The sequence below is a fragment of the Rhinatrema bivittatum genome, chromosome 6 (assembly GCF_901001135.1).
Source record: "Rhinatrema bivittatum chromosome 6, aRhiBiv1.1, whole genome shotgun sequence".
Classification (NCBI taxonomy): Eukaryota; Metazoa; Chordata; class Amphibia; order Gymnophiona; family Rhinatrematidae; genus Rhinatrema; species Rhinatrema bivittatum.
In genome coordinates this window covers 339,975,004-339,999,859 of record NC_042620.1, presented here as the reverse complement: position 1 = coordinate 339,999,859, position 24,856 = coordinate 339,975,004, and the positions used below count along the sequence as shown (strand labels likewise).

The 24,856-nt window shown below is 48.0% G+C and overlaps 1 protein-coding gene across 1 annotated transcript in view; it reads right to left on the bottom strand.

Annotated features, from left to right (window-relative positions):
• The window catches only part of FMR1 (fragile X mental retardation 1), a 172,367-nt gene that overhangs the window by 39,016 nt on the left and 108,495 nt on the right, over positions 1-24,856 (bottom strand). The window contains exon 11 of the mRNA XM_029607747.1: positions 23,991-24,077. Coding sequence (XP_029463607.1) covers positions 23,991-24,077 — 87 coding nt within the window. The remainder of the gene's footprint in view (positions 1-23,990; positions 24,078-24,856) is intronic.

Genomic DNA, 24,856 nt, shown 5'->3' with positions numbered 1-24,856 from the left:
ATTTAATCCTACTCTGTTTCCTATCTTTTAGCCAGCTTGCAATCCACGAAAGGACATCGCCACCTATCCCTTGACTTTTTACTTTTCCTAGAAGCCTCTCATGAGGAACTTTGTCAAATGCCTTCTGAAAATCCAAGTACACTACATCTACCGGTTCACCTTTATCCACATGTTTATTAACTCCTTCAAAAAAGTGAAGCAGATTTGTGAGGCAAGACTTGCCTTGGGTAAAGCCATGCTGACTTTCCCCATGTCAACCTGGAAGCACCGTAAAAAACAGGGGGGCAGGGGTTGGATCGGGGAGCTCACACAGCAGCAGTGAAGATTAGATAAGGGTCTCTGCTGCCTTCTCCTTCTTTTTCAGCTCACATCCACATCTACTGTATGTAGTACAAGGCTCTTCTCTGCTATGCTGTGTGTGCTCCAGCTGAGAGGAGGAAGTTAACTGGAGTTCTAGTCAGGTGAGAATGATTTGTGGGGAGGAAAGGGATGCGATTGCTGAAAGAGAGTGAGGGGAGAAAACAGAGTTCCCTGTACGCACCCAGATTAGTCCAGACTCCTGGGTTGTGCATCCCTTCCAGCAGATGGAGACAGAGAAATGTTCTTAGGCACTGCCTCATAACGCAGTGTGTCACCTACATCTTCTCAGTATTTCTCTGTCTCCAGCAGATGGAGGTGTAAAACCTGTAGTTCTGAACCCAAGTAAAAAAAAAAAAAAGATGTATCCTCCCAGGGGGTTGTCAGGTTCTAGTTGGGCCATCCCCCCTGGTAGTAGATTGAGGACGAGCAGGGGTTGGGAACCCCAAATTTGCTCCTTCTGGGTGCCGGGTGTGATAGCCTCTGCCACCTTTTCTTCAGGAAAGTATTGTTTTTTATTTCCTTGTAATATAGTTTAAAAAAGAAAAAAGAAGAAAGAAATAAGTGGTTAAAGGCGGACGGTAGCTGAGGTGTGCTGCTGTTGGGGCTGCTCGCTCAATCTAGGGGTGTGGCGGAAGGCAGTGAGTTCAGGCTTCTTTGGTGCTCTGCTCCCGTTTCCTGCTGCTTCTGTTGCCTGCCGTGCGGTCCTCGCCGGGCCACGCTATGCCTTGCACAACCGCTGCTCGCTGTGTGGAGAGCAACTTTCTTGACTCGCTAAGGCCGATCGATGTTCCTGCTGCCTCCCGGGGGGGGGGGGGGGGGGGGGGGGGAGAGGGCTCTTGGCGGCGGCATTAGTGAAGCAGTGTGGCCCTGGTTGGTTGCCGGCTTCCCCAGAGGAAGATACCGACCCGTTCCCACTAAGCGCAGGAAAGGCAGCAATTTTGAAAACATTCAAAGCAGCTGTAGAGACAGCGGCAGGGGAGGGGATCTCCCTCCAGTGCTGTTACTTGGTGGTTTGAGTTCCGAGGAGGCCCGAGAAACCAGTTCTGGGAGGATCCTGATCTCCAGGAAGGGGATCCGGGGGGGGGGGGGCACCCTCATTTTTCTCCTGACTTCATGCTCTTATTGCACCAGGCATATTTGGCCAGTAAACACAGGAAGAGCGCTTCTTCCAGGTGTATGTTTTTTGATGGGCCACCCAAGAAAATGCCCAGGCGCTCGGAGACGCCAGGGGCTACGCAGGTCCGAAAAGTTCAGGATCCAGTGGTAAGGTGTATCATGGAGGACCTTTCCTCGGAGGACTCTAACCACGGGGATATCAGCAGTGGATGATCCTCATGGCATCCCCCTTCCTAGAGGTAGTCAGATCAGGAGGAAGAGCCTGGAAAGATTCCTTCCATGGAAGAGGACGATCCGAAGATGTTGTGCTTATTCCAACGGGAAGAGCTGGTTCCTTTGATCACACATGTCCTAGCGGAGTTAGGAATAGCGGATCCGCAAGTTGAGCCGAACCAGGATATGGTGGACCCGGTCATGGCAGGTTTGTGGGGTCTGGCCAGGACTTTCTCCTTCCATAGCATGGTTAAGGAGCTGATAGTCAGGGAGTGGGATACTCCCGAGACAGGACTCAAAGTCAGTAGAGTCATGGTCAAGCTTTATCCCTTGCCTGAAGAAACTGGAGCTTTTAAGAAACATAAAAACAGAAATGACGGCAGAAAAAGATAAATCGGCCCATCTAGTCTGCCCTGCAAGCTCCCACACTTATTTTCCCATACTTATGTTTCATCAACCATCAAGTTCAGGGCCCTTGTTGGTAACTGATTCAAATTTCCTGCCATCCCCTGTCATTGATGCAGAGAGTAATCCTGGAGTTGCATCAAAGGTGAGCATAAGGCTTAATGGTTAAAGGTAGTAAATGCCGCATCAAGCAAGTTACCCCAATGCTTGTTTACCTAGACTGCACAGATCAATACCTTATTGGATGTTGTCTGAATATAAATCTTGTTTTCCACATTTCCCCTTGCCGTTGAAGCAGAGAGCAACACTGTATATGCATTGGTTTAGGGTAGTAACCACCAAAATAAGCAAGCTACCCCCCATGCTTATTTTTTTTATCCAGATTGTGAAGTTCAGTCCTTGTTGGTTGTTATCTGAATGCAAATCCTCTTTTCTACATTTCCCCTTTCCGTTGAAGCAGAGAACAATATTGGAGTTGCATTAACAGTGCGAAGGCTTATTGAGTAAAGGTAGTAATCACCAAGTAGTAGTAGTCTCCACTCCAGTAATCCACCCCCATGGTTCTTCTCTTCATTCCCATCCTCTAGCCTTTATGGATCCACAGTGTTTATCCCATGCCCCTTTGAAATCCTTCAGTTTTAGTCTTCGCCACTTCCTCCAGAAGGGCATTCCAGGCATCCACCACCCTCTCCGTGAACAAATACTTCCTGACATTGGTTCTGTCTTCCTCCCTGGAGCATCAAATCATGACCTCTAGTTCTAATGATTTTTTTCCAACATAAAAGGTTTGTTGTTGACCATGGATCATTAAAACCTTTCAAGTATCTGAAAGTCTGAATCATATCACCCCTGCTCCTCCTCTCCTCCAGGGTGTACATATTTAGGTTCTTCAATCTCTCCTCATAAATCATTTTATGAAGACCATCCATCTTTTTAGGGCGCCCTTCTCTGGACCGCCTCCATCCTGTCCCTTTGGAGATACAGTCTCCAGAACTGAACACAGTACTCCAGGTGAGGCCTCACCAAGGCCCTGTACAAGGGGATAGCAAATGTTGCTTACCTGATGTAACAGGTGTTCTCACAGGACAGCAGGATGTTAGTCCTCACAAATGGGTGACATCGAGGATGGAGCCCTGTACGGAAAACTTTTCTGTCAAAGTTTCAACAAGCTTTGACTGACACTGGCACACTGGGTGCACTGAGCATGCCCAGCCTGCAATTATCCCTGTGAGCCACAGGTGTCTCCCTCAGTCTCGTCTTATAGCTAAAAAGCTGTCCTGTGAGAACACCTGTTACATCAGGTAAGCAACATTTGCTTTCTCACAGGACAAGCAGGATGGTAGTCCTCACAAATGGGTGAGTACCGAGCTGAGGATGCCCGGGAATGCACCAGATACACCGCAGATGCGCAAAGGCGTAACGACTGAGGTGGAAATGGGAACGGAGGGCATCCGCAACACCATAATGGGTTCGTGGAAGGATGTTGGGTAGTGAATTGAAAAAAGTAAGAGTAGGCGGACTGGCCAAACATGGAGCATGCCGGCTAGTCAAATGTAAGCAATAATAGGCTGCGAAGGTATGGAGAGGACTCCAGGCTGCAACCTGATAAAGTACAAGCAGCAGTAACCAAAGGGAAGCTGTTAAGGCTAAGACGGACACAACAGTATGTGGATACCCACAGTGTTGTAGTGAAATGTCTGCTTGTTGGTAGGAAAGGAAATATAGACCACTTAATCAGAAGGATTAGGTCTGTGTGGCCACTGGAAGTAGCAGCTTGACCCTTGCATGAAGGAAAGAGTCAAGTGGAATTCACATGGAATGCAGTGCAATGTAGATAGAATGTAAGCGCAGCATTACTGTCCAGGAATGTGGAAAACCCAGTCTCTCCCTAGGGCGAGAGAGAGAGGTTAGGAAAAATTAATAGAGTATTTCCTGAGGAAAGGAGATACAACATCTACCTGAAAAGGATAGAAAGTTGAATGCGTAGAACTACTCAGTGGCAGAGGAACGGAGTCAGGTGAGTATGGAAAGAGTGCATAACTCACGGACCCTGCTGGCAGGAATGACATTAAGAGGGAAAGAAGTTCCCTTGCCAAACTGTGGAAGAGAGGAATGGAAAGGCTCAAACGTAGAATGTATGAGACTTATAAGGAGAATATATATGTTCATTCCGTGATTAGAGAAATAGAGGCGGCTTGATCAGTGGATAATCCATGGTAAGCCGACTCAGAGAGGATTACCGAAAACAGGAACCCAACTCCCAAAACGATACACCTCCTAAGAGAAAGGTGTATCTATGTGGAGGATGTCTGGAGAACAGAATCCGAGGGAGTAAGAAAAAATGGTGGAAAAGTAAAAGGGGTAATACCTCTTTTTTTTTTTTTTTTTAGCGTCAGGAGGTAAAGCCTGCCATATTAAACGGCAAGATTTATGTTTAGAAGGTTTTGTGATGCTACCAGAACCTAAGAACATCAGTAAGTCTATGATTTGGGACTGACTGGTGAGGGAATAAAAGGTTACTGATATGATGGATTGAGAAGTATGGGAAGCATACTGATCTCAGTCAGGGAGTGGGGAAAAGAATACTGAACCCCATCCCAGTTCAACATTAGAAGAATGCTGGCTACGAGAGGCAGCAGAAGAGATATATTGAAGAGGCCTTTGATGGAAGAAAAGGCATCTAAGGGAACGCATAGGAAACATGTGCAGGGAGCAGAACCTGTGCATCGTATGGAATGATGCAGACGCCGAGGAAAGTTTAGTTAAACTCAGCGTTAAAAGATTTGCCCTGTACACATGTAATTGAGACCATTCGAGAGGATAGAACCTACGTGGAGAAGGTCAGATAGAGCGTTCATTAAATCTCTTAGATATGTGGCCCAAGGACACATGAAGTGAACAAGGGCCAAGGGTAGAGCTGCGCAGCTGTCTAGCAGAGCAGCTAAGAGGTAATGCGTGCTTATGAGTTGGAAAGCACATTGTCCCTATGCTGTCTGTCTGTATGCACAAAGAATTGTTGCAAAAGCAGTATTGGAAGGCATAAGGGCATAACTCATGGGTGCAACGTCCAGGAAGTTTATGAGAAACTATGCTGGAGTGCAATAGATGCATAATGGGTTGACAGCTTTCAGGAGAAACTTTATAACCCTAAGGAATTGCGAGCATGAGTCGAAGGAGACTAGGTCCTAGTTCGATCTGGGATAAGAATCAGGGACGAAAGCAATGAAACCACTTAGGTCCATTGAGTATAGAATGTCACTGAATATAACCCATAGCAGTTTTGAATTATGAGAAAAATGCATAGTGGGAAGAAACCCCATAGCCCAACCATGAAAAGTTGAAAGGCTGAGGTTATGGAAAATATGCGCAGGGACATATAACAATGTATCAGAATGTCTGTGCGCATGCTGGACAAGAGGGTCTTAAGACTGTGGTGTCCAGAAGTGTTACAGAAGGGATTTATGGCAGTGACAGTAATCCCAGTTAGTAAATGTATAGTGAGTCCTGAAAAAAGTGAGAGCTCCTTGCATGTACTGAAAGTGGTTAGCAGTAGTCTATGCAAGGAAAGTGAATGATGTTACACTCCGCAGAGAAAACAGCATTCACCAACAGTGATGCAAGAGACAGTTCACTTACCGAAGCTGGTGCCAGCGGCAGAGCTTGGGGTTCTAATGTTGACTCACCATAAAGCACATAGAAACATTAAAATAATGTACTTACTGCAGTATGGAATGATGGTAACCAAAGATACCATTGTACCTGTGACGTCTAAAGAAAGTTGGATTTTCTTAGGTCCAGGATGTGCGGAGAGTAACTATTTTCTGTTAAAAGAAAGAATAGTGCAATTAAAACTCCCCAACCCCCCCTCCCTTCTCCCCTCTGCACTTCGTAGCGCCTGGGGGAGTGTACCGGGACTTTGGTACAAGGTGGGGTGGCCGCTCTGATATCTGACCAGATGGGAGACCAGGAGGTGTCCCAATGGAGGATATCATGTAGGCTCCTGCAGGTGTGTGAGCGGTAAGTGGTACCCGCATTTCTGTATGCTGTACAAGGAGACACTGAGACCTGTGGCCAGGCCTCAAGGTGGACTTGTACATGGGGCAATGGTTGCTGAATCTCATGTTTAGCAGATCAGCCAATGCAGCTGGACCTTGGTTGGGAGGGAACCAAGAGTCAGAGCATTGGTCGGCACAGGACTTGTTACTGACAAGAGAAGAAGCCCTGCTGCAATCCCAAGAAGATAGAGGGGTTCTCCTGATATTGTGGCTAACATAGCTAACATAGCGATATGTGACACTAATACAGTTCTAAAAGGCACATGACCCAGAACTTTTCGAACCACGGTCCGAATGGGAGAACACAACTCTATGGGAATGCCGCCGAAGCGGGTACTTACCATCCGACGTGGATCGCCGCAAGTCGAGCCGGTGAAGATTGTTGACTCCGACGGTCTCCAGAGTCCTCGAGGGTAAGGCCGGGGACGTAAACGTCCATCTCGCTCTGAAACCCGGTATGGTGGCACAGGTACAGAGGAGACAGGCCAGGCGTGAGTGGCGTTTAGACTGCTAAGTGTAACAGATGGCCATAGTCCCACACCACTTGACGGTGGGGCACGCCAGGAACAGAGGAGCCCTAACGGAACTCATGTTCCCTTCCCTCGTCACAGCGGCTCGATGTGTCGTGACGCCAATGCAGAAGCTGTCGGACCTGGATCCGGAAGTTCTGGATCACCAAGGACTGCCAAAACTGTAGGAACAGTGCTGATGGCAGTGGTGATGTCGCTCTGCCCGAGCGTTGTCCAGCCTGGAGAAGGATGGCACCGATGTGCTGGATGGCGTCAGCGGCGGACGATCACGATGTCGGCGATGATGGGTGCCACGGTGCTCGGCCCGGTCTTTCCCCAGCGCCGAGATGGAAGCCCTCGTCGTCCTGGAAGGCGATCGATGACGAACTGTCAGCACGCCTGCTCTGCTCCTGACACAATGGAGTGTCTTAAGCTAATACGGGGCTTAAAAAAGAACCCAAAGCGTGGAGCAATGTGAGGAGGCGAGGGTATTATGTGGCGGTGCTATGTCGGTATTGACGATATTGAAGGCAACCTAAGGGGCTTCGAGAATATCATCAAAATGGGTATGAAAAATCGTCGATGACTGGCCAGGAGAATGATGACAGTGACGGGCACTGACAGCAGTGGCATAGGTATCTTTGAAACGATGTGGAATCGAATAATCGAAAAACATTGCCGTTATTGAAAAAGATACCGGCATCGACTGAGTCGAAGTCGAATCAATAGGGCGTCAAGGACACCGAAGGAAAACGGAGGTGTCGAGGGCATCGATGCATGGAGGCGGGCATTTATGCCGTTTGTGGCATGGCCACGGGCATCAACTATAGGGCCACAGACGTTGACGGTATCGATTTGGACAGACTCAGATTTCCAAGTGTACATGGCATCGGTGCCCCAGACACGTGTGTCGGTGGCATCGATATGGACACGTATGGAATCGATGGCATGGATCTCCCAGTCGATGAATTCCATCCCGGCATCAACGCCAGTCCTGGAATCGGCATGGGCATCGATGCCAGCCATAAGGCTGGCATTGGCATCAACGCCCATCCACGGAATCGAGCCGGCATGGATACCCACCGATGGGACCCACCTGGGCATCGAATTTCACCGATGGGAGCAGCCTGGCATCGACTACCCTCGATGGATGCATTCTAACATAGCTGCCCATGGATGAAACACCTGGGCATCGGTGTCCATCGATGCAAAAGGACCTGGCACCGATGCCATCGACGGACGGCCATCCGGCACCAATGCCATCGACGGACAAGCCATCCGGCACCGATGTCCATCGATGGGGACCATCCGGCACCGATGTCCGCCGATGGGGACCATCCGGCACCGATGTCCGCCGATGGGGACCATCCGGCACCGATGCCCACCGACGAATCGATGTGGCACCGATGCCCACCGATGGAAAAGGGCTGGACATCGGTGGGGAGGATGGGGCATCGATGGCATCCCCAAAAGGGGGGGTGGCATCGATGAAGTGACCCTGGGATCGTTAAAAAGTGTCTCGGGCAGCGGTGGCGGCGACTCGAGTATGCATGGCAGTGACTAACAGCGTGTGCGTCAATGGCATGCATCCGGGTAGGGACGGCACCGAGGAAGTCCAAGGAAAAAAACAGTGCGTAGGAGGAAAAAGCCTGGTAGCACTGAAAAGCAAAAAACATGGATAAAGGCATCAGGGCACCGTGGGGGGAGGGGCGCTGATGACATATAAAAGCCCAGGGCGGTTTAGGAGGGTCCCGGTGTAGCGATAGGGTATCGACTGCGTGAGGGTACCAGGGAACGAAGGACTTGAAGCTACAGAGGTCCTAAAGTTAAGGAAAAAATCCCTACCCCACTAGCATAAGCAAGCAGAGTGTCACAGAGATACTCGCAAGCTGTTTAAAGCTAACTGAAAAATGGGGGAAGGGAAGGCTTCAGTCAGTTAACAGCCTTAAGATAGTGACAGGAACCGACCGAAAAATAAGAATTAGTACTCACCGAGCGTCGTAAAAACGTACGCGGAGGGAGACCTGTGCAGGGAAAAGTGTTTTTTGAAGTGAAAAGTTAAGTGTTTCCATGAGGTAATTAGTTAAAAAATCCTCACAGAGCTCCAACCGCTATGCTGACTGCAGAGCGGAAAAAAGAAGACTGAGGGAGACACCTGTGGCTCACAGGGATAATTGCAGGCTGGGCATGCTCAGTGCACCCAGTGTGCCAGTGTCAGTCAAAGCTTGTTGAAACTTTGACAGAAAAGTTTTCCGTACAGGGCTCCATCCTCGATGTCACCCATTTGTGAGGACTACCATCCTGCTTGTCCTGTGAGAACATCACTTCCTTTCTCTTACTAGATATTCCTCTCTCTATGCAGCCCAGCATTCTTCTGGCTTTAGCTATCGCCTTGTCACATTGTTTTGCAGACTTCAGATCGATAGACACTATCACCCCAAGGTCTCTCTCCTGGTCCGTATACCTCAGCCTTCAACCCCCATCAAATAGTTCTTTCGGATTTCCACACCCCATATGCATGACTCTGCACTTCTTGGCATTGAATCTCAGCTGCCATATCTTCAACCAATCTTCCAGCTTCCTTAAATCCTGTCTCATTCTCTTCACTCCTTCCGGCATGTCCACTCTGTTGCAGATTTTAGTATCATCCGCAAATAGACAAACCTTACCTTCTATCCCGTCCGCAATGTCGCTCACAAAGATATTGAACAGGAGTGGTCCCAACACAGATCCTTGCGGCATTCCGCTTAACACTGCTCTCTCTTCAGAGTAAGTTCCATTTACCATCACACATTATCTTCTGTCCATCAACCAGTTTGCAATCCAGGCCACCACTTGACACTCACTCTTAAGCTTCTCATTTTATTCACAAGCCTCCTATACGGGACCGTATCAAAAGCTTTGCTGAAATCCAAGTAGATGACATTGAGCGCTCTTCCTTGATCTAATTCCCTAGTCACCCAATAAAAAAAGTCAATCAGATTTATCTGACAGGACCTTCTCCTGGTGAATCCATGCTGCCTCTGGTCCAGCAATTCTTCTGACTGTAGGTAGCGGGACCACCACTGCTCTTCTCCAATCACGCATCCACTTAAGGGTACCTAAAATGGACATGTCTCTATCAGCGGTTACTTAAAGAACCACCACACCAAAAAGCAGGAGCGGTAGCTCTAAAAGATCTCCAGGATAGGAAGCTTGAAGTGCACCTTAAGAAGATTTTTGAGGTTTCTGCTCTAGGTATCCGGGCGGCAGCATGCAGCAGTTTTATGCTTCGTGCAAGCCTCAGATGGGTGCAACAGTTGCAGAGTGCCAGGGATCTCTTGCCCCAGGAGTCTGAGCAGGTATAACGCTTAGAGACAGCGGTGGCTTTGGGGCTGATGCTTTATACGACCTTATTCGCACCTCTTCCTGGACGATGGTGTGTGCGATCTCGACTACGAGACTCATGTGCTTTCGAAACTGGTTGGCGGATGTTTCATCGAAGGCTCAGCTTGGAGCGCTCCCCTTTAAGAGCAAGCTACTTTTTTGGGGAGGACGGAGAAGCTGATAAAGCAGCTCGGAGATGAGGTGCACAAGCTCCCAGAAGACAAACCGAAAGGGCCTAAAGGGTTTCTACCGGTTCGCTCAGGAGGATCAGAGCAGAGCTCCAGGCACAGGCCAGAGGCAGGTCTCGGGGAGGTCTCAGTCTTGGCCCCAGTCCTTTCATGGACGCAGAGCAAACAGGGATGGCTCCGGCCAAGGCCTAGCGGAGTCAAATCCACACAATGAGGGCTGGCTGGCCCACTCCTTGGTTCCTTTCATTGAGGGTCAGTTGACTTTTTTACAAAGAGTGGGTCAAGATCACGTCGGATCAGTGGGTTCTAAGCATGATAGGAGAAGGCTACGTGTTAGAATTTGCTCGGCCGCTAAGAAACCTATTTATAGTATCTCCTTGCATTTCCTCAGGAAAGAAATTTGTCGATCAGCAGACCATTCAGAGACTGAGGATGCTGGGAGCCATTGTTCCTGCCCCTGGGAGGAGCAGGATACAGGACATTATTCTATCTATTTCACGGTACCAAAGGAAGGAACCTTCCGTCCAATACTGGATTTAAAAAAGGTGAACGTGGTTCTCACGGTCCCCCATTTTCGGATGGAGACTCTCAGGTCGATCATAGCGGTGGTACGAAACTGAGAATTCTTGGCTTTGCTGGATTTAACAGAAGCGTATCTCCACATCGAGATCCGCCAGGATCATTAGAGGTATCTTGGGTTCATGATCCTTGGACAACATTTTCAATTTTGTGTGCTTCCATTTGGTCTAGCCACTGCTCCGAGAACTTTCACCAAGGTAATGGTGGTGGTAACAGTGGCCCTCAGAAAGGAGGGGGTGCTGGTTCACCCATACCTGGCTGACTGGCTCATTCGAGCGAAGTCGGAGGACATTTGCAGGCATGCAGTTTTAAACCACCTGAGATCCCTGTGCTGGGAGCCACCCTTCATCAGAGGTTCTGTACTTAGTTGCATGCTTCGACACACGTGTGGGCAAGGATTTTCTCACGGAAGAACGGACTGTCAAGCTGCAAACGCAAGTTCAAAACATGTTGGACACCAGAGTGCCCAGGGTCTGGGGTTACTTGCAGGTCCTTGGTTCCATGGCATCGACCTTGGAAAGCATATGCCACCTCTACAGAAAGTGCTGCTATCCCGCTGGGATACACTGTCTGAACAGTTTCATTTTCCACTGCTGCTTACAGAAGTCGCCAGTTCCAGTCTTTGATGGTGGCTTGGTGGGGCCATCTGGAGCAGGGGATGGTCCTCGAAGTGCCTCAATGGGTAGTGGTGACTACTGATGCCAGTCTCTCTGGCTGGGGGGCTGTGAGTCAGGCCCATTCGGTGCAGGGCCTATGGTTGGCAGAGGAAGAAACTGGGTTGATCAATCGGCTAGAGACAAGGGCAGTGCGGTTGGCTTTGGAGAGGTTTTTTTCCCCTTCTGGGCAACCAGGCTTCGGACAATGTGACGACGGTGGCTTACATCAACCGTCAGGGAGGAACCAAGAGTCAATCCGTGGCTCTGGAAGAGGAGATGCTGGTGGCCTGTGGGGAGCAACATTTGGCGTTGTTAGTGGTGTTGCACATAGCAGGCTCCGACAATGTGCAAGTGGACTTTATCAGCTGGCAGCATTTGGATCCCGGGGAATGGGAGTTGTTTGACAACGCCATGGGCCTAATCTCTTGCAGATGGGGCAAGCCTTACATGGATCTGATAGCAACTCAGAAGAATGCCAAAGCACAGTGGTTTTTCAGTTGCAGAAGAGAGCACAGAGCAGAAGGGGGTTGATGCCCTTGTACTGCCTTGGCCACACAACGTTCCACTATGTTGCGACTGTCGCTGCCTAATGTCTCCACCCTGCCCACCTTACCTCTGTGGCGACTCCCTCTTTGCTTGCTGGTTGTTTGGCTGACGTGGCGTCAACTTGCCGCCCTCCTCCAGCGTCCCTGGACCGGCAAGACGCTGCACTTCCCCATGTTTCCCAGAAGCCTAAGGGCGCGCACGCGGCGTGGTCCCGACTCAAGTACCAGCAGTGGCATGAACCTCAGGGGCATCCCCCTGAGATGAAGTCACTGGCAGTGGATATTTAAGGTCTCTGAATTCGCTAACTAATCGAGTTAGCAAGGAAAGGTTTCTTACGCTTCTAGCTACTCTGCCTCCTCGGACTTACCAGGGGTACCCGCTCCTCAGGGGCTTCGTTTCTCTTTTGCCTTTCAGGTCGCACTCTGGAACCGGTACTCGCTCCTCGAGGGCCCACATTCTTGGACCTGCTTCTGAATACCACTTCTGCCAGGAAGTCATCGCTGCCTACAACACCAGTGAGTTACCATCCTTTTCTCAGAGCTTTCCCTGGAATCAGGTACTCTCTGCTCGAGGGCCTAATCCATTCCAGCTCCTGGGCTGCTTCAAGAGAATATTGTGTGAGTGTTACCATCAAGGTTCTATTCCTGAACTCTGCATACCTTGCCTACTCACTATACTTAGTTTCCCTACAGCTCTGCCATCCTGGGATCGCTGTTCCAGTATCTGAGGGACTACCGCCCAGCCGGGCACTTCCAGCTCACTACTGCCACCTCTGGTGGTTCAATATACTGGTTAATAAAAGAACTAGTGTGTGTTTCTGTCTCCAAACTCTGAGCCTGACCGGTGGTCCCTCTCGGGATCTTCCCCCGGGGGCGTGGTCATCTGCCACCGGCCCAAGGATCTACCCACAACTATCCCAAACAATAACACACTCTATGTCCCTCCATGGCCTCTAGTGGGCAAGGTCATCAGGATAGAGGTCTACCCAGGAAAGGTGATCCTTGTGGCTCCGGAGTGGCTATGCTGGCCTTGGTTTGCAGATCTGGTAAATCTTGCAGTAGACGGGCCTCTGAGGCTTAGTCTTCTACCAAATCTTCTGTATCAAGGCCCTATATTTTTCAATCAAGCAGATCGCTTTTGTCTAGAGGCTTGGCTTTTTAAAGGAGGCAACTAAGGAAGAAAGGCTATCCTGAGGACGTTATTTCTTCTCTGCTCCGGGCCCGTAAAACCTCTACTTCCTTGGCGTATGTTCGGAGAGTCTTCGAGTCTTGGTGTATGGAGCAGGGGGTTGATCCTCGCTGGGCACTGGTGGCACAAGTTTTGGATTTTTTGCAGAAAGGCCTTGCAAAAGGTTTGTCCTTTAGTTCCCTGAGGCTGCAGGTTTCGGCCTTGAGTTGCTTGCGGGACAAGACTCATGTTTTATCTTTGGCCGCGCATCCAGATGTGGTGCATTTCCTACAAGGGGCGAAGCACTTGTGATCCCCTGTTCGTCAGGTGTGTCCTTCTTGGAGCCTTAACTTGGTCCTCAAAAGCACGTGTGAAGCTCCGTTTGAGCATCTTAAAAGGGCCACCATAAAAGATTGGACTTTAAAGGTGTTTTGTTTGGTTGTGATTTGTTCAGCCAGGAGGGTGTCTGAATTTCAAGCACTGTCATGCAGGGAGCCGTTTTTGCGAATTTCAGATTAAGGAATCTCTCTAAGGACGGTTCTGTCTTTTCTGACAAAGGTAGTTTCAGCGTTCCACTTAAGTCAGTCCATGGAGCTTCCAGCCTTTATGAATTTAGAGCCTGATGCACCTCTTGCACAGGAGCTGAACCTGGATGTTAGAAGGGCCTTGTTATGGTATTTGGAGGTCACCACAGTTTCTGGTTGTCAGATCATCTTTTTGTAATATGAAGTGGTACAAAAAAGGTCAGATGGCATCAAAGGTTACAAAAGCACGTTGGTTGAAAGAGGCTATTGGTTCTGCATATATCTGTAGCGGTTGTTCTGTCCCAGAGGAGTTAAGGGGTCATGCTACCCGTTCCCAGGTGGCCTCCTGGGCTGAGTGCCAACTGGTTTCACTGCAAGAGATTTGCAGGGTGGCTACTTGGAAGTCATTGCATACTTTTGCCAGACACTACAGCTTGGACGTCCAGGCTCCGGCCGTCGACAATTTTGGTGGGAGTGTTCTTCGAGCGGGACTCTCACAGTCCCACCCAGTTTAGGGAAGCTTGGGTACATCCCAGGAGTTTGGACTGATCTGGGTATGTACAGGGAAAGGAAAATTGGTTTTTACCTGCTAATTTTCGTTCCTGTAGTACCACAGATCAGTTCAGAGCCTCACACTCTGGAGAACAGGAGTTTTTATTTCTGGAGAGTCCACTCGATGTGTACCTTTTTCTGATTTCTTCTGAAGAATGGCACATGTTTCTCAATAATCCTTTTAAGGAGTTATCTAAATTTAATTATGAATTTTTCTTGTCCTCTGCTTGTTCTGGAGGAAGTTTCTAGTGTGTCTCATTTTTAAGGTTTTTTGGTCTTATATTTCTGCTTGGGTATCGATAAATACTGAGGAGATGCAGGTGGCACACCAGGTTATGAGGCGGTGCCTAAGAACATTTCTCCATCTGCTGGAAGGGAGGCAAAACCCAGGAGTCTGGACTGATCTGTGGTACTACAGGAATGAAAGTTAGCAGGTAAGAACCAATTTTCCTTTAATTATCTGTAACAGGTGTTCTCCAAGGACAGCAGGATGACAGTCCTCACATGGATGATATCACATGAAGGATGGCACAGAATTTTGACAACGTTTCTACAAGCTCTGAACATGCCCACTGGCTATGCAGAGCCCTGGCCACTTCCCTTATTCTGCAGTGCCCCTAAGTCCATAGCAAATCTAAGACTCTGAGAAAACAACTCCAAGAGAAGGCAGTTTTTTTATTCTTTTTTGAGAAATGACATCCTGCTATCCTCAGAGAAGACCTTCTAAAGGTAAGAGCAATTTTCTTGGAAGACAAACAGGATGGCAGTCCTCACACATGGGAACTCCCAAGCTACAAGCTGCTCCAAACACAAACAAACAAACAAAAAAAAAGAAAAGAAAAAAGAAAAATGAAACCCCAACAATGCCCACAGGCAAGACTGTTTTTGGTGGTAACAGGCCAACCTAATGCTCTCTCTTTTTTTTTAAATAGCTTTCTGGAACTGCTAGAGAGGGATAGGATTGGATTCTACACCTCAAGGAGATTCCATAGGACAGAATTTTCCATAACTACTGTTGCATCGAGAGCCCAAGCTGAAGCAGTAGTGAGATGTGAACATATGGAGAACTATGTGGCAGCTTTGTAGATCTCCTCCATTGAAGTAGATCTCAGGAGGACAACAGATACCACCATGGCTCCAACATTGTAAGCTTTGACGTACATCACCAGAACCTGACTTGCCTAGACATAAAAGGAGACGTAATCTATTAGCTAAACAGAACTAGAGAATTTGGCGATGGGAATTCCAAGCTTAATGGTGTCAAACAAAAGAAAAAGCTGGCTATGTCTATTCATCTTTATGGACTCCAACACAAATGTAGGCAGATTTAGGATGAGCATGTAGCACAACCGTATTGTGAAAAAGTTTGCATGAGATGGATAAGTCACTAGGACCTGGAGTTCACTAAATCCATGTGCCAAAGCAATTGACAGAAAATAGATGAACTTTCAGGCCATAAGAGTCCAGTCTGAGAGATCATGGATTGTCCTCAGGCAAAGCACCCATCAATCCTGGAGTATGACCGACCTAACCCAGTTGCTCAGGGGCAGTATCTAAGTTATAGGTCCTCTGAGGCATCAGCCAAAAAATAAATGAGGTGAACAAATGACTCAAATGCTGGATATAAACTAACTGGAGCCACTCTGGCGCATCAGTATTAATGTACCTCACAGCTAACAAAGTACCGTGCCAGTCTCCATCTGATGTCACAATATGCGAGGACTGCCATTCTGTCTGTCCACAGAGAAATGGGTGAATGCTTGGGAGGGCAGTTTGAGAGGTAGTGAACAATGGGAGAGGAGAGGAAGGGTGTGACTACTTGTGGGACGAGAGGTGGAGGGAGGGTGGGAGAAAGGAAACAGATATGCTTAAAAGAAATGAAAGAAAGAGCTTCTGTGTTGTCAGCTGAGTGCATTTTCTCTTACTATTTGCCACTCTCAGAGACAGGATATTGAGCTTGATAAGAACATAAGAAATTGCCATATCGGGTCAGACCAAGGGTCCATCAAGCCCAGCATCCTGTTGCCAACAGTGGCCAAACCAGGCTACAAGTACCTGGCAAGTACCCAAACACTAAGTAGATCCCATGCTACTGATGCCAGTAATAGCAGAGGCTATTCCCTAAGTCAACTTGATTAATAGCAGTTAAAGGACTTCTCCTCCAAGAACTTATCCAAACCTTTTTTAAACCCAGCTACACTAATTGCACTAAAAACATCCTCTGGCAACAAATTACAGAGTTTAATTGTGCGCTGAGTGAAAAAGAATTTTCTCAGATTAGTTTTAAATGTGCTACTTGCTAACTTCATGGTCCTCCTATTCCTCCTTCTGATAATAGGACTTCTTCATATTCCTCCTTTCTGATAATAGGAGGACTTCCTAGTCCTCCTATTATCAGAAAGAGTAAATAACCGATTCACATCTACCCATTCTAGACCTCTCATGATTTTAAACACCTCTATCATATCCCCCCTCATCTGTCTCTTCTCCAAGCTGAAAAGTCCTAACCTCTTTCCTCATAGGGGAGCTGTACCATTCCCTTTATCATTTTGGTCGCCCTTCTCTGTACCGTCTCCATCGCAACTATATCTTTTTTGAGATGCGGCGACCAGAATTGTACACAGTATTCAAGGTGCGGTCTCACCATGGAGCGAAACAGAGGCATTATGACATCTTCCATTTTATTCAGCATTTCCTTCCTAATAATTCCTAACATTGTTTGCTTTTTTGATTGCCGCAGCACACTAAGCCGACAATTTCAATGTATTATCCACTATGATGCCTTGATCTTTTTCCTGGGTGGTAACTCCCAATATAAAACCTAACATCGTGTAACTACATCATGGGTTATTTTTCCCTATATGCAATATCTTGCACTTTTCCACATTAAATTTCATCTGCCATTTGGATTCCCAATCTTCCAGTCTCACAAAGTCCTTCTGCAATTTATCACAATCCGCTTGTGATTTAACTACTCTGAATAATTTTGTATCATCTGGAAATCTGATAACCTTATTCGTCTTATTTCTTTCCAGATCATTTATAAATATATTGAAAAGTACTCCACTGCCCACTCCCTTTCACTGAGAAGATTGTTCTTTTAATCCTACTCTCTGTTTCCTGTCTATTAGCCAGTTTGTAATCCACGAAAGGACATTACCACCTATCCCATGACTTTTTACTTTTCCTAGGAACCTCTCATGAGGAACTTTGTCAAACGCCTTCTAAAAATCCAAATATACTAACGTACCGGTTTCACCTTTATCTACAAGTTTACTAACTTCTTCAAAAAAGTGAAGCAGATTTGTGAGGCAAGACATGCCTTGGGTAAAGCCATGCTGACTTTGTTCCATTAAACCATGTCTTTATATATGTTCTGTGATTATGATCTTTAGAACACTTTCCACTATTTTTCCTGGCACTGAAGTCAGGCTAACTGGTCTGTAGTTTCCCGGATCGCCCCTGGAGCCCTTTCTAAATATTGGGGTTACAGTAGCCACCCTCCAGTCGTCAGGTACAATGGATGATTTTAATGACAGGTAACAAATTTTTACTAATAGGTCTGAAATTTCATTTTTGAGTTCCTTCAGAACCCTGGGGTGTATACCATCCGGTCCAAGTGATTTGCTACTCTTCAGTTTATCAATCAGGCCTACCACATCTTCTAGGGTCACCGTGATTTTTTTTTCCTGATGATGCCTTCTGTGGTTCCTCCTACTTAGTACTGCAACGATATTAAGTAGGAGGAACTACAGAAACCAGTATTTTTTGTTTTGTGGAGCGCATGAAGACTTAACGCCAGCTCTAGGGTTGGTGTTAAGTTTTGTGTGTTAAAACGTGCATCTGGGGTAATAACTATTACCCACAGATACAAAGCTAATAGCCTCATCTACATGGCATTTACATGTGATGAATGATATAGGAAAATTGGTCATTACCTGCTAATTTTCGTTCCTGTAGTACCACGGATCAGTCCAGACAGCTGGGTTTTGCCTCCCTTCCAGCAGATGGAGACAGAAAAAAACTTCGAGAGCGCCTTCACATAACCACCTGCTGCTCCTCAGTATTTACTCATACCCAAGCAGAACAACAGTATTCAAATAACTATGCAACTCAATTAACCTCCCTTTACCCCTTGAATGAGCAGAGGATGAAGAACCAAACTTCGAAATGTGAACGTTTTGGAAACCATATAATAGCCCATGCCATTTTTTCCGAAAAAAGGGCTAAAAAGAATAGAATAGTTCGAGCGAGCTCTCCACACACACACACCCCCCCTAAACCCTTCATTGGGTGGATGTGGACTGATCCGTGGTACTACAGGAACAAAAATTAGCAGGTAAGAACCAATTTTCCTTTCCCTGTACGTATCCGGATCAGTCCAGACAGCTGGGATGTACCCAAGCTTTCCTAAGTAGGACGGGACCACAAGAGCCCCGTTTGAATGACACTGGCACCGAAATTTCCAGCATCTGAATCCAGGATGTCTGAACGGTAGTGTCTGGAAAAGGTGTGCAGAGACTTCCAGGTAGATGCCCTGCAGATCTCCTGTGGGGAGACCAGCTGACATTCTGCCCATGAGGCCGCCTGCACCCTGGCAGAGTGAGCTTTCAGCCCATCCAGGACTGGTCGACCACGGCATATATATATATATATATATATGCCGACAAAATAGCCTCCTTCAGCCAACGAGCGATAGTAGGTTTGGACGCCTTCTGGCCTCTCTTCGGACCGTGCCACAGCACAAACAGGTGATCTGACAATTGGAAACCATTGGTAGCCTCCAGATAGAGCAACAAAGCCCTGCGAACATCTAGCCTCCTCAGCTCCTTCACCTGATGATCCTTCAGTTGTGTGTACGAAAAGGCTGGAATCTACACGGACTGGTTTAGATGATAGGCTGAGACCACCTTAAGTAAAAAAGATGGAACTGTGCGTAGCGAAACTCCAGAATCAGAGATGCGGAGAAAAGAATCCCTGCAGGATAAGGCCTGAAGCTCAGACACCCTCCTGGCAGAGCAAATAGCCACCAAAAAAACCACCTTCAACATAAGATCTTTCAAAGTGGCTTTCTTCAATGGTTCGAAGGGGGCTTCGCACAATGCCCAGAGCACCAAATTTAGATTCCATGAGGGGCAGAGACTGTGAGTTGGTGGGCGCAAGTGTTTGACTCCTCTGAGAAAGTGCACCACATCCGGATGAGTCGCCAGGGAAGAACCCTGGATAGGGCCCCTCAAAACATCCCAGAGCCGAAAACCTGAGCCTTCAGGGAATTGTAAGACAGCCCTTTGTCGAGACTATCCCGCAGAAAGGAAAGAACCAGGGTCATGGGCGCTTGTCAGGATGTACCCCATGAGGTTGACACCAGGACTGGAAAACCTTCCAGACACGAGCATATGCTTGTGACTTTGATTTCCGAGCACACAGCAGGGTAGATACAACTGCCTCCGGCTAACCCTTCTTCCTTAACTGTCCCCTTTCAAAAGCCAAGCCACAAGACAAAAGCGATCCACCTGATCGAAAAATATAGGTCCCTGGTACAGGAGATTGGGAAGATGGCCCAGCATCTCCAAATTCTGTTCCGCCCAGGACAATAGCAATGCCGCTTCGAGAGCTACAGGATGACTCTTAGTTCCCCCTTATCTGTTGATATAGGCCATGGTCGTCGCATTGTCCGACAATACCCTGACCGCCTGATTGCGCAATAGGGGGAGAAAGCTCTCCAGTGCCCGAATAGCCCTTGTCTCTAAGCGATTGATCGACCAAGTCGCCTCTACCGGTGACCACCGACCCTGAACTGCTCGGGACTGACACACTGTCCCCCAGCCAGACAGGCTGGCATTGGTTATCACCGCCATCCACTGGGGGATCTCCAGATTCACCCCGTGATCCAGATAGCTGGGGGCAAGCCACCACGACAGACCGGACCTGGCGGTGGCTGGAAGTGGTAGCGGAAGATGGAATTATTCCGACAGCGGATTCCAGCAGGCCAGCAATGCATCTTGCAGAGGTCTCATATGCGAAAAGGCCCACGGGACTAGCTCCAAGGTAGATGCCATGAAACCAAGAACCTGTAAATAATCCCAGACTCTGGGCACCAAGGCCCGCAGCAAATTCTAGACTTGGCCCTGCAGCTTGTGAATCCCGTTTCTGGAGAGAAAAACCTTCCCCATTCGGGTATCGAAACGCGCTCCCAAAAATTCCAGGACCTGGGAAGGGACTAAATGGCTCTTGGCGAGGTTGACCACCAGCCCAGGGATCTCAGGCAACGTACAACTACATCCACTGCCTGGGAGCATAGAACTTCCAACTTCGCTCGGATAAGCCAATCGTCCAGGTAGAGATGCATCAGAATTCCCTCCTTCCTGAGGGCCACCGCTACCATCACCATAACTTTGGTGAAGGTCCAAGGCGCCGTGGCAAGGCTGAAAGGTAGAGCACAGAACTGGTAATGTTGCCCCATAATCATGAACCTGAGGAACCTCTGATGGTCCTGTCGGATATCAGTATGTTGATAGGCTTCCGTCAGGTTCAGGGATACCAGATATTCGCCCTTTCGGACTGCTGCAATGACAGAATAGAGCATCTCCATTCGGAAGCGGGGCACCTTGACAGCCATGTTCACCTTCTTCAAATCCAGGATGGGGTGAAAGGACTCTTCCTTCTTTGGGACAACAAAGTAAATGGAGTAACACCCCTTCCCGTGCTCAGACTGGGGGACAGGATCGATGGCCCCCAGGGAACAGAGTCGACAGAGGGTCTGGCGAACTACGGATTCTTTTTCTGATGACCCGCAATGGGACACCAGAAACAGGTCCCTTAGCAGACAAGCAAATTCTAATGCGTAGCCGTGTTCTATTACACTGAGAACCCACCGGTCTGATGTAACCTTGACCCACTCCTGGAGAAAAAGGGAAAGGCAGCCCCCTATGACAAGGTCCACGGAATGGGTTGGCCGCAACTCACTCTGCTGATTTGGTCCCGATGGGCCCTTGTCCCGCACCATCCCGGACCATCCGGCAGCCACGATATGACTGCGACCAAGGCTGAAACCTCCCAGAGGCTTGCCTCTGGCTCGAGGTGGGGGCCCTGCTCTGACAAAACCGCTTTTGGCCATGAAAGCAGGAGCAGGCGGAAGAAAAGGGCCTCTGTCCTCTAGGCCTATCTTCCGGGAGCTTATGGACCTTGTTCTCCCCCAAATTCTTGATCAGCTACTCGAGGTCCTCTCTGAAAAGGAGTTTGCCTTTGAAGGTGAGTGCCTCCAGCTGAGCTTTGGAGGAAACATCCGCCGACCAATTCCGGAGCCACAGCACCCTGCGCGCTGACACTGCAGAGACCACAGTACGCGAGGAAGTGCGAAGCAGATCATAGAGGGCATCCGCACCACACACCACCACAGCTTCCAAGCGCTCGGCCTGCTTCGCCTCCAAGGGATCGAGATCCTTGGCACTTTGCAATTGCTGCACCCAGCAGAGGCCTGCCCGGAGCATGTAACTGCTGCAAACTGCAGCACGAATGCCCAGGGCAGAGACGTCAAATATCCTCTTGAGATAACTCTTCAGTTTACAATCATGGAGATCCTTCAAAGCCGCTGCTCCCAATACAGGAATAGTTGTGCGCTTGGTGACGGCCGTAACGGACGCATCCACTTTGGGAGCCTCAGGAGGTCCAAGATATCCTCCGGCAGGGGATATAGTTTATCCATCACCCTGCTGACCTTGAGGCCTGTCTCTGGAGTATTCCACTCCTGGAGCATCCTCTGTCGGAGCATGGAATTCAGAGGAAAGGTCAGAGCGGGCCCACGCATGCCCACAAGAACAGGATCCACCTTATCTGGACCCAGTTGCACTGGCGATTCTGCAACCCCGAGCTCCGCTAGTACATACGAAATAAGGGGTGCCAACTCGCCAAGCTGAAATAATCACACTACCTCAGGATCATCCCCCTCTACCGAGGGCAAATGATCAGGCCTGGTCTCAAGGTCCAGGGCATCAGGGGGGCGGAGTGGGGTACACCGGTTCCTCCCCCAGGTCCGAATCATCCGGAAAAGCGTCCCGTGTGGTTCCCCGTACCATGGGGCCCGCACTTTGCGGATCCTGGTCGCCGTCAGCGTATCATCCACCCTGGGAATCTTGGCAGGCGGACCCCATGGGGTTTGGGAGTCCCCTCTTAGAGATACCACTGGCCAAAACGGTCTGGTGCATCAAAAAAATAAATTTTGGCGGAGAAAACTGCAGGACCCCGAATTCCCCTCCGGGGAAAAAGGGTCCTCCTCATGAAGCCCCCCTTCCACAGGGCTAGTACTGGCCGGAAAGCGCACTGAGGGAAGATCCCCACCCCCCCACAGCTCTCTCCTCCGCGGCACAAAACATGCCCAAAATGGCCGCCGTTCCCGTGCTTAGGGGGAATGGTTTGGCGTGAGCTGCTGAGCAGCGCGCAACCTCCCGGTGCTCGTATGCTGCCCAATCGTACCTGAAATGGCGCCCGAAGAGCCCTCCCCACCGGGGAGGCACAGGTCGCCGCAGCCCGAGGAGACACGGCCCAAAAGCCATTCTCCACAGCGCGAGCACCGGCTCGTGCGCAGTATGTCGGGCGCAGGAAGTTCGGGGCAGTCGCCAGCAGCCGCGGGAGGGGGGTGAAAAAAGAATTGGGAGAGAAGGAAATCCCCCAACCTGTCTTCCCCACTGACTAGAATCGCTTGGGAACCGCTGCGCAGCCAATCAGCCCTGCCGTCAAGTTCCCCTCAGCTGCAGAAAGTTCAGCTTTTTTTTTTTTGACAGAGTAAGAAATAAATTAAAGGGATACTTCCCTGAATATCTGGCAGAGGCAGCAAAAGGCTGAAGGGAAAGGAGGAGGGAGCTGGACCACCAGCTATCACCCCGCCGGCTACAAGACAGGAGCCAATTTTGGGGTTCCCAACCCCTGCTCGTCCACTGTCCACTACCAGGGAGGACGGTCCCACTAGGACCTAACCACTTCCTGGGAGGCTCCAAAGTCTGAAATCCCTTTCTTTTCTTGCTTTTTTTTTTACTCAAATTCACGCTTGGGATCAGAACTGCAGGTTTTGCACCACCTCCATCTGCTGGAGACAGAAACACTGAGGAGCAGTAGGTGGCACACCAGGTTATGAGAGGGCGCTCTCAAAGTTTTTCGCTGTCTCCAACTGCTGGAAGGGAGGCAAAACCCAGCTCTCTGGACTTATCCGGGTACATACAAGGAATAGCTATGCGCTAGTTTGGACATGCGTTTTGGACGCGCTAATCCCATAATTAAATTGGGAGTTATTTTAGCGGGTCCAAAATGTGCGTCCAACCATGCATAAAGCTGTGCACTAGGCCGAGCGCACTGTATTGCATCGACCCCTTAGACATTCACTATACTTTTGCATACAAAGTCTTCCAAATCTCCGGAAACCACAGTGTTTAAAATGAATTTCATTAGAAGGCATTTGTGAAAATCTCAAAACTCTGATATAAAAAAAATTCAGTTTTTAGTAAAATAATTTCATAATGCTATTTCATAAACTTGAAGATCAAAAAAACATATTTTACATGTACCCAAATGTTATAAAAAGCACATTAGCTCTTCTAAATACTGGATCTTTGTATTTTTTTTTTTTGCTGTAAAGAGATCTTTCTATGTTGTGATACCTTTAAAGCACCAATAGGATAGTGTTAATAATTCTAATCAAAACATGCTTTATTAAGATTTTACAATAATATATTCCATTTATCAGTAGTTTTCCTAATCTCACCTTTAAATAATTGAGGTGATAGTCCAAAAGAACAGTTGCATTAGTGATGCTGTCTTTGGTCCCCACAAATACAAATGGTACCATTCCCTGCAAAGCAAATTTGTGCCATAAAAAAACATTAATTATCTATCAAATACAATGCGTGCAAGTGAACAAAATTACATTTTCAATAACTTAACAGAATGAAAACCTGTATATTTCTAAGAAAAAGAGATATATTCCTTGTAATTGCTCTATTAAATTTTATAAAGCAGTAGTCTGCTTCATAAAGTATTTGCTTTTGGAAAATGATTAAAGGGAAATGTTTCTCCAACTTACAACTAATAAACTCTCAAGGAAGACGCATCGCTTACAAGTGGATAAAGAAAATAAAAATTGCATGTATTCTCTTATACCATTTTTTAAAAAACATGTTAATCTGAAAAATTGGAGACTGAATTAAAACAAACATCACACAACACTTCATTATAAAAAATGATGTCTTGCTAATTGGCCAAAACCAGAATTTCAAATGGTCAGGAACATCCTACTCCACAACTCAGATGTGAAGCCTGTAATTAAAAGACCAAGTATTGCCATTTAATTGGTTGAATATTTGATTTATCTAGTTAAACATTTTCTTGATGTTCATTTTTGTCCCTGATCTTACTTTATAAATGCCGAGTGTTTCCTGCTATGTATGACAGATAGAACATGAGTGTGCTGGGTGTGTCTGATATAAAGAAGGGTGCGAGATATACGGACAGTAATGTCTATGCTAGATAAAATGACTGTATAGTAGTTATAACTAGTACCATGAGTACTCGGTGTAATGGAATAATGCTCGTTTACGTAGCTATGCAATATGTCAACAGTGTGTGAGTCTT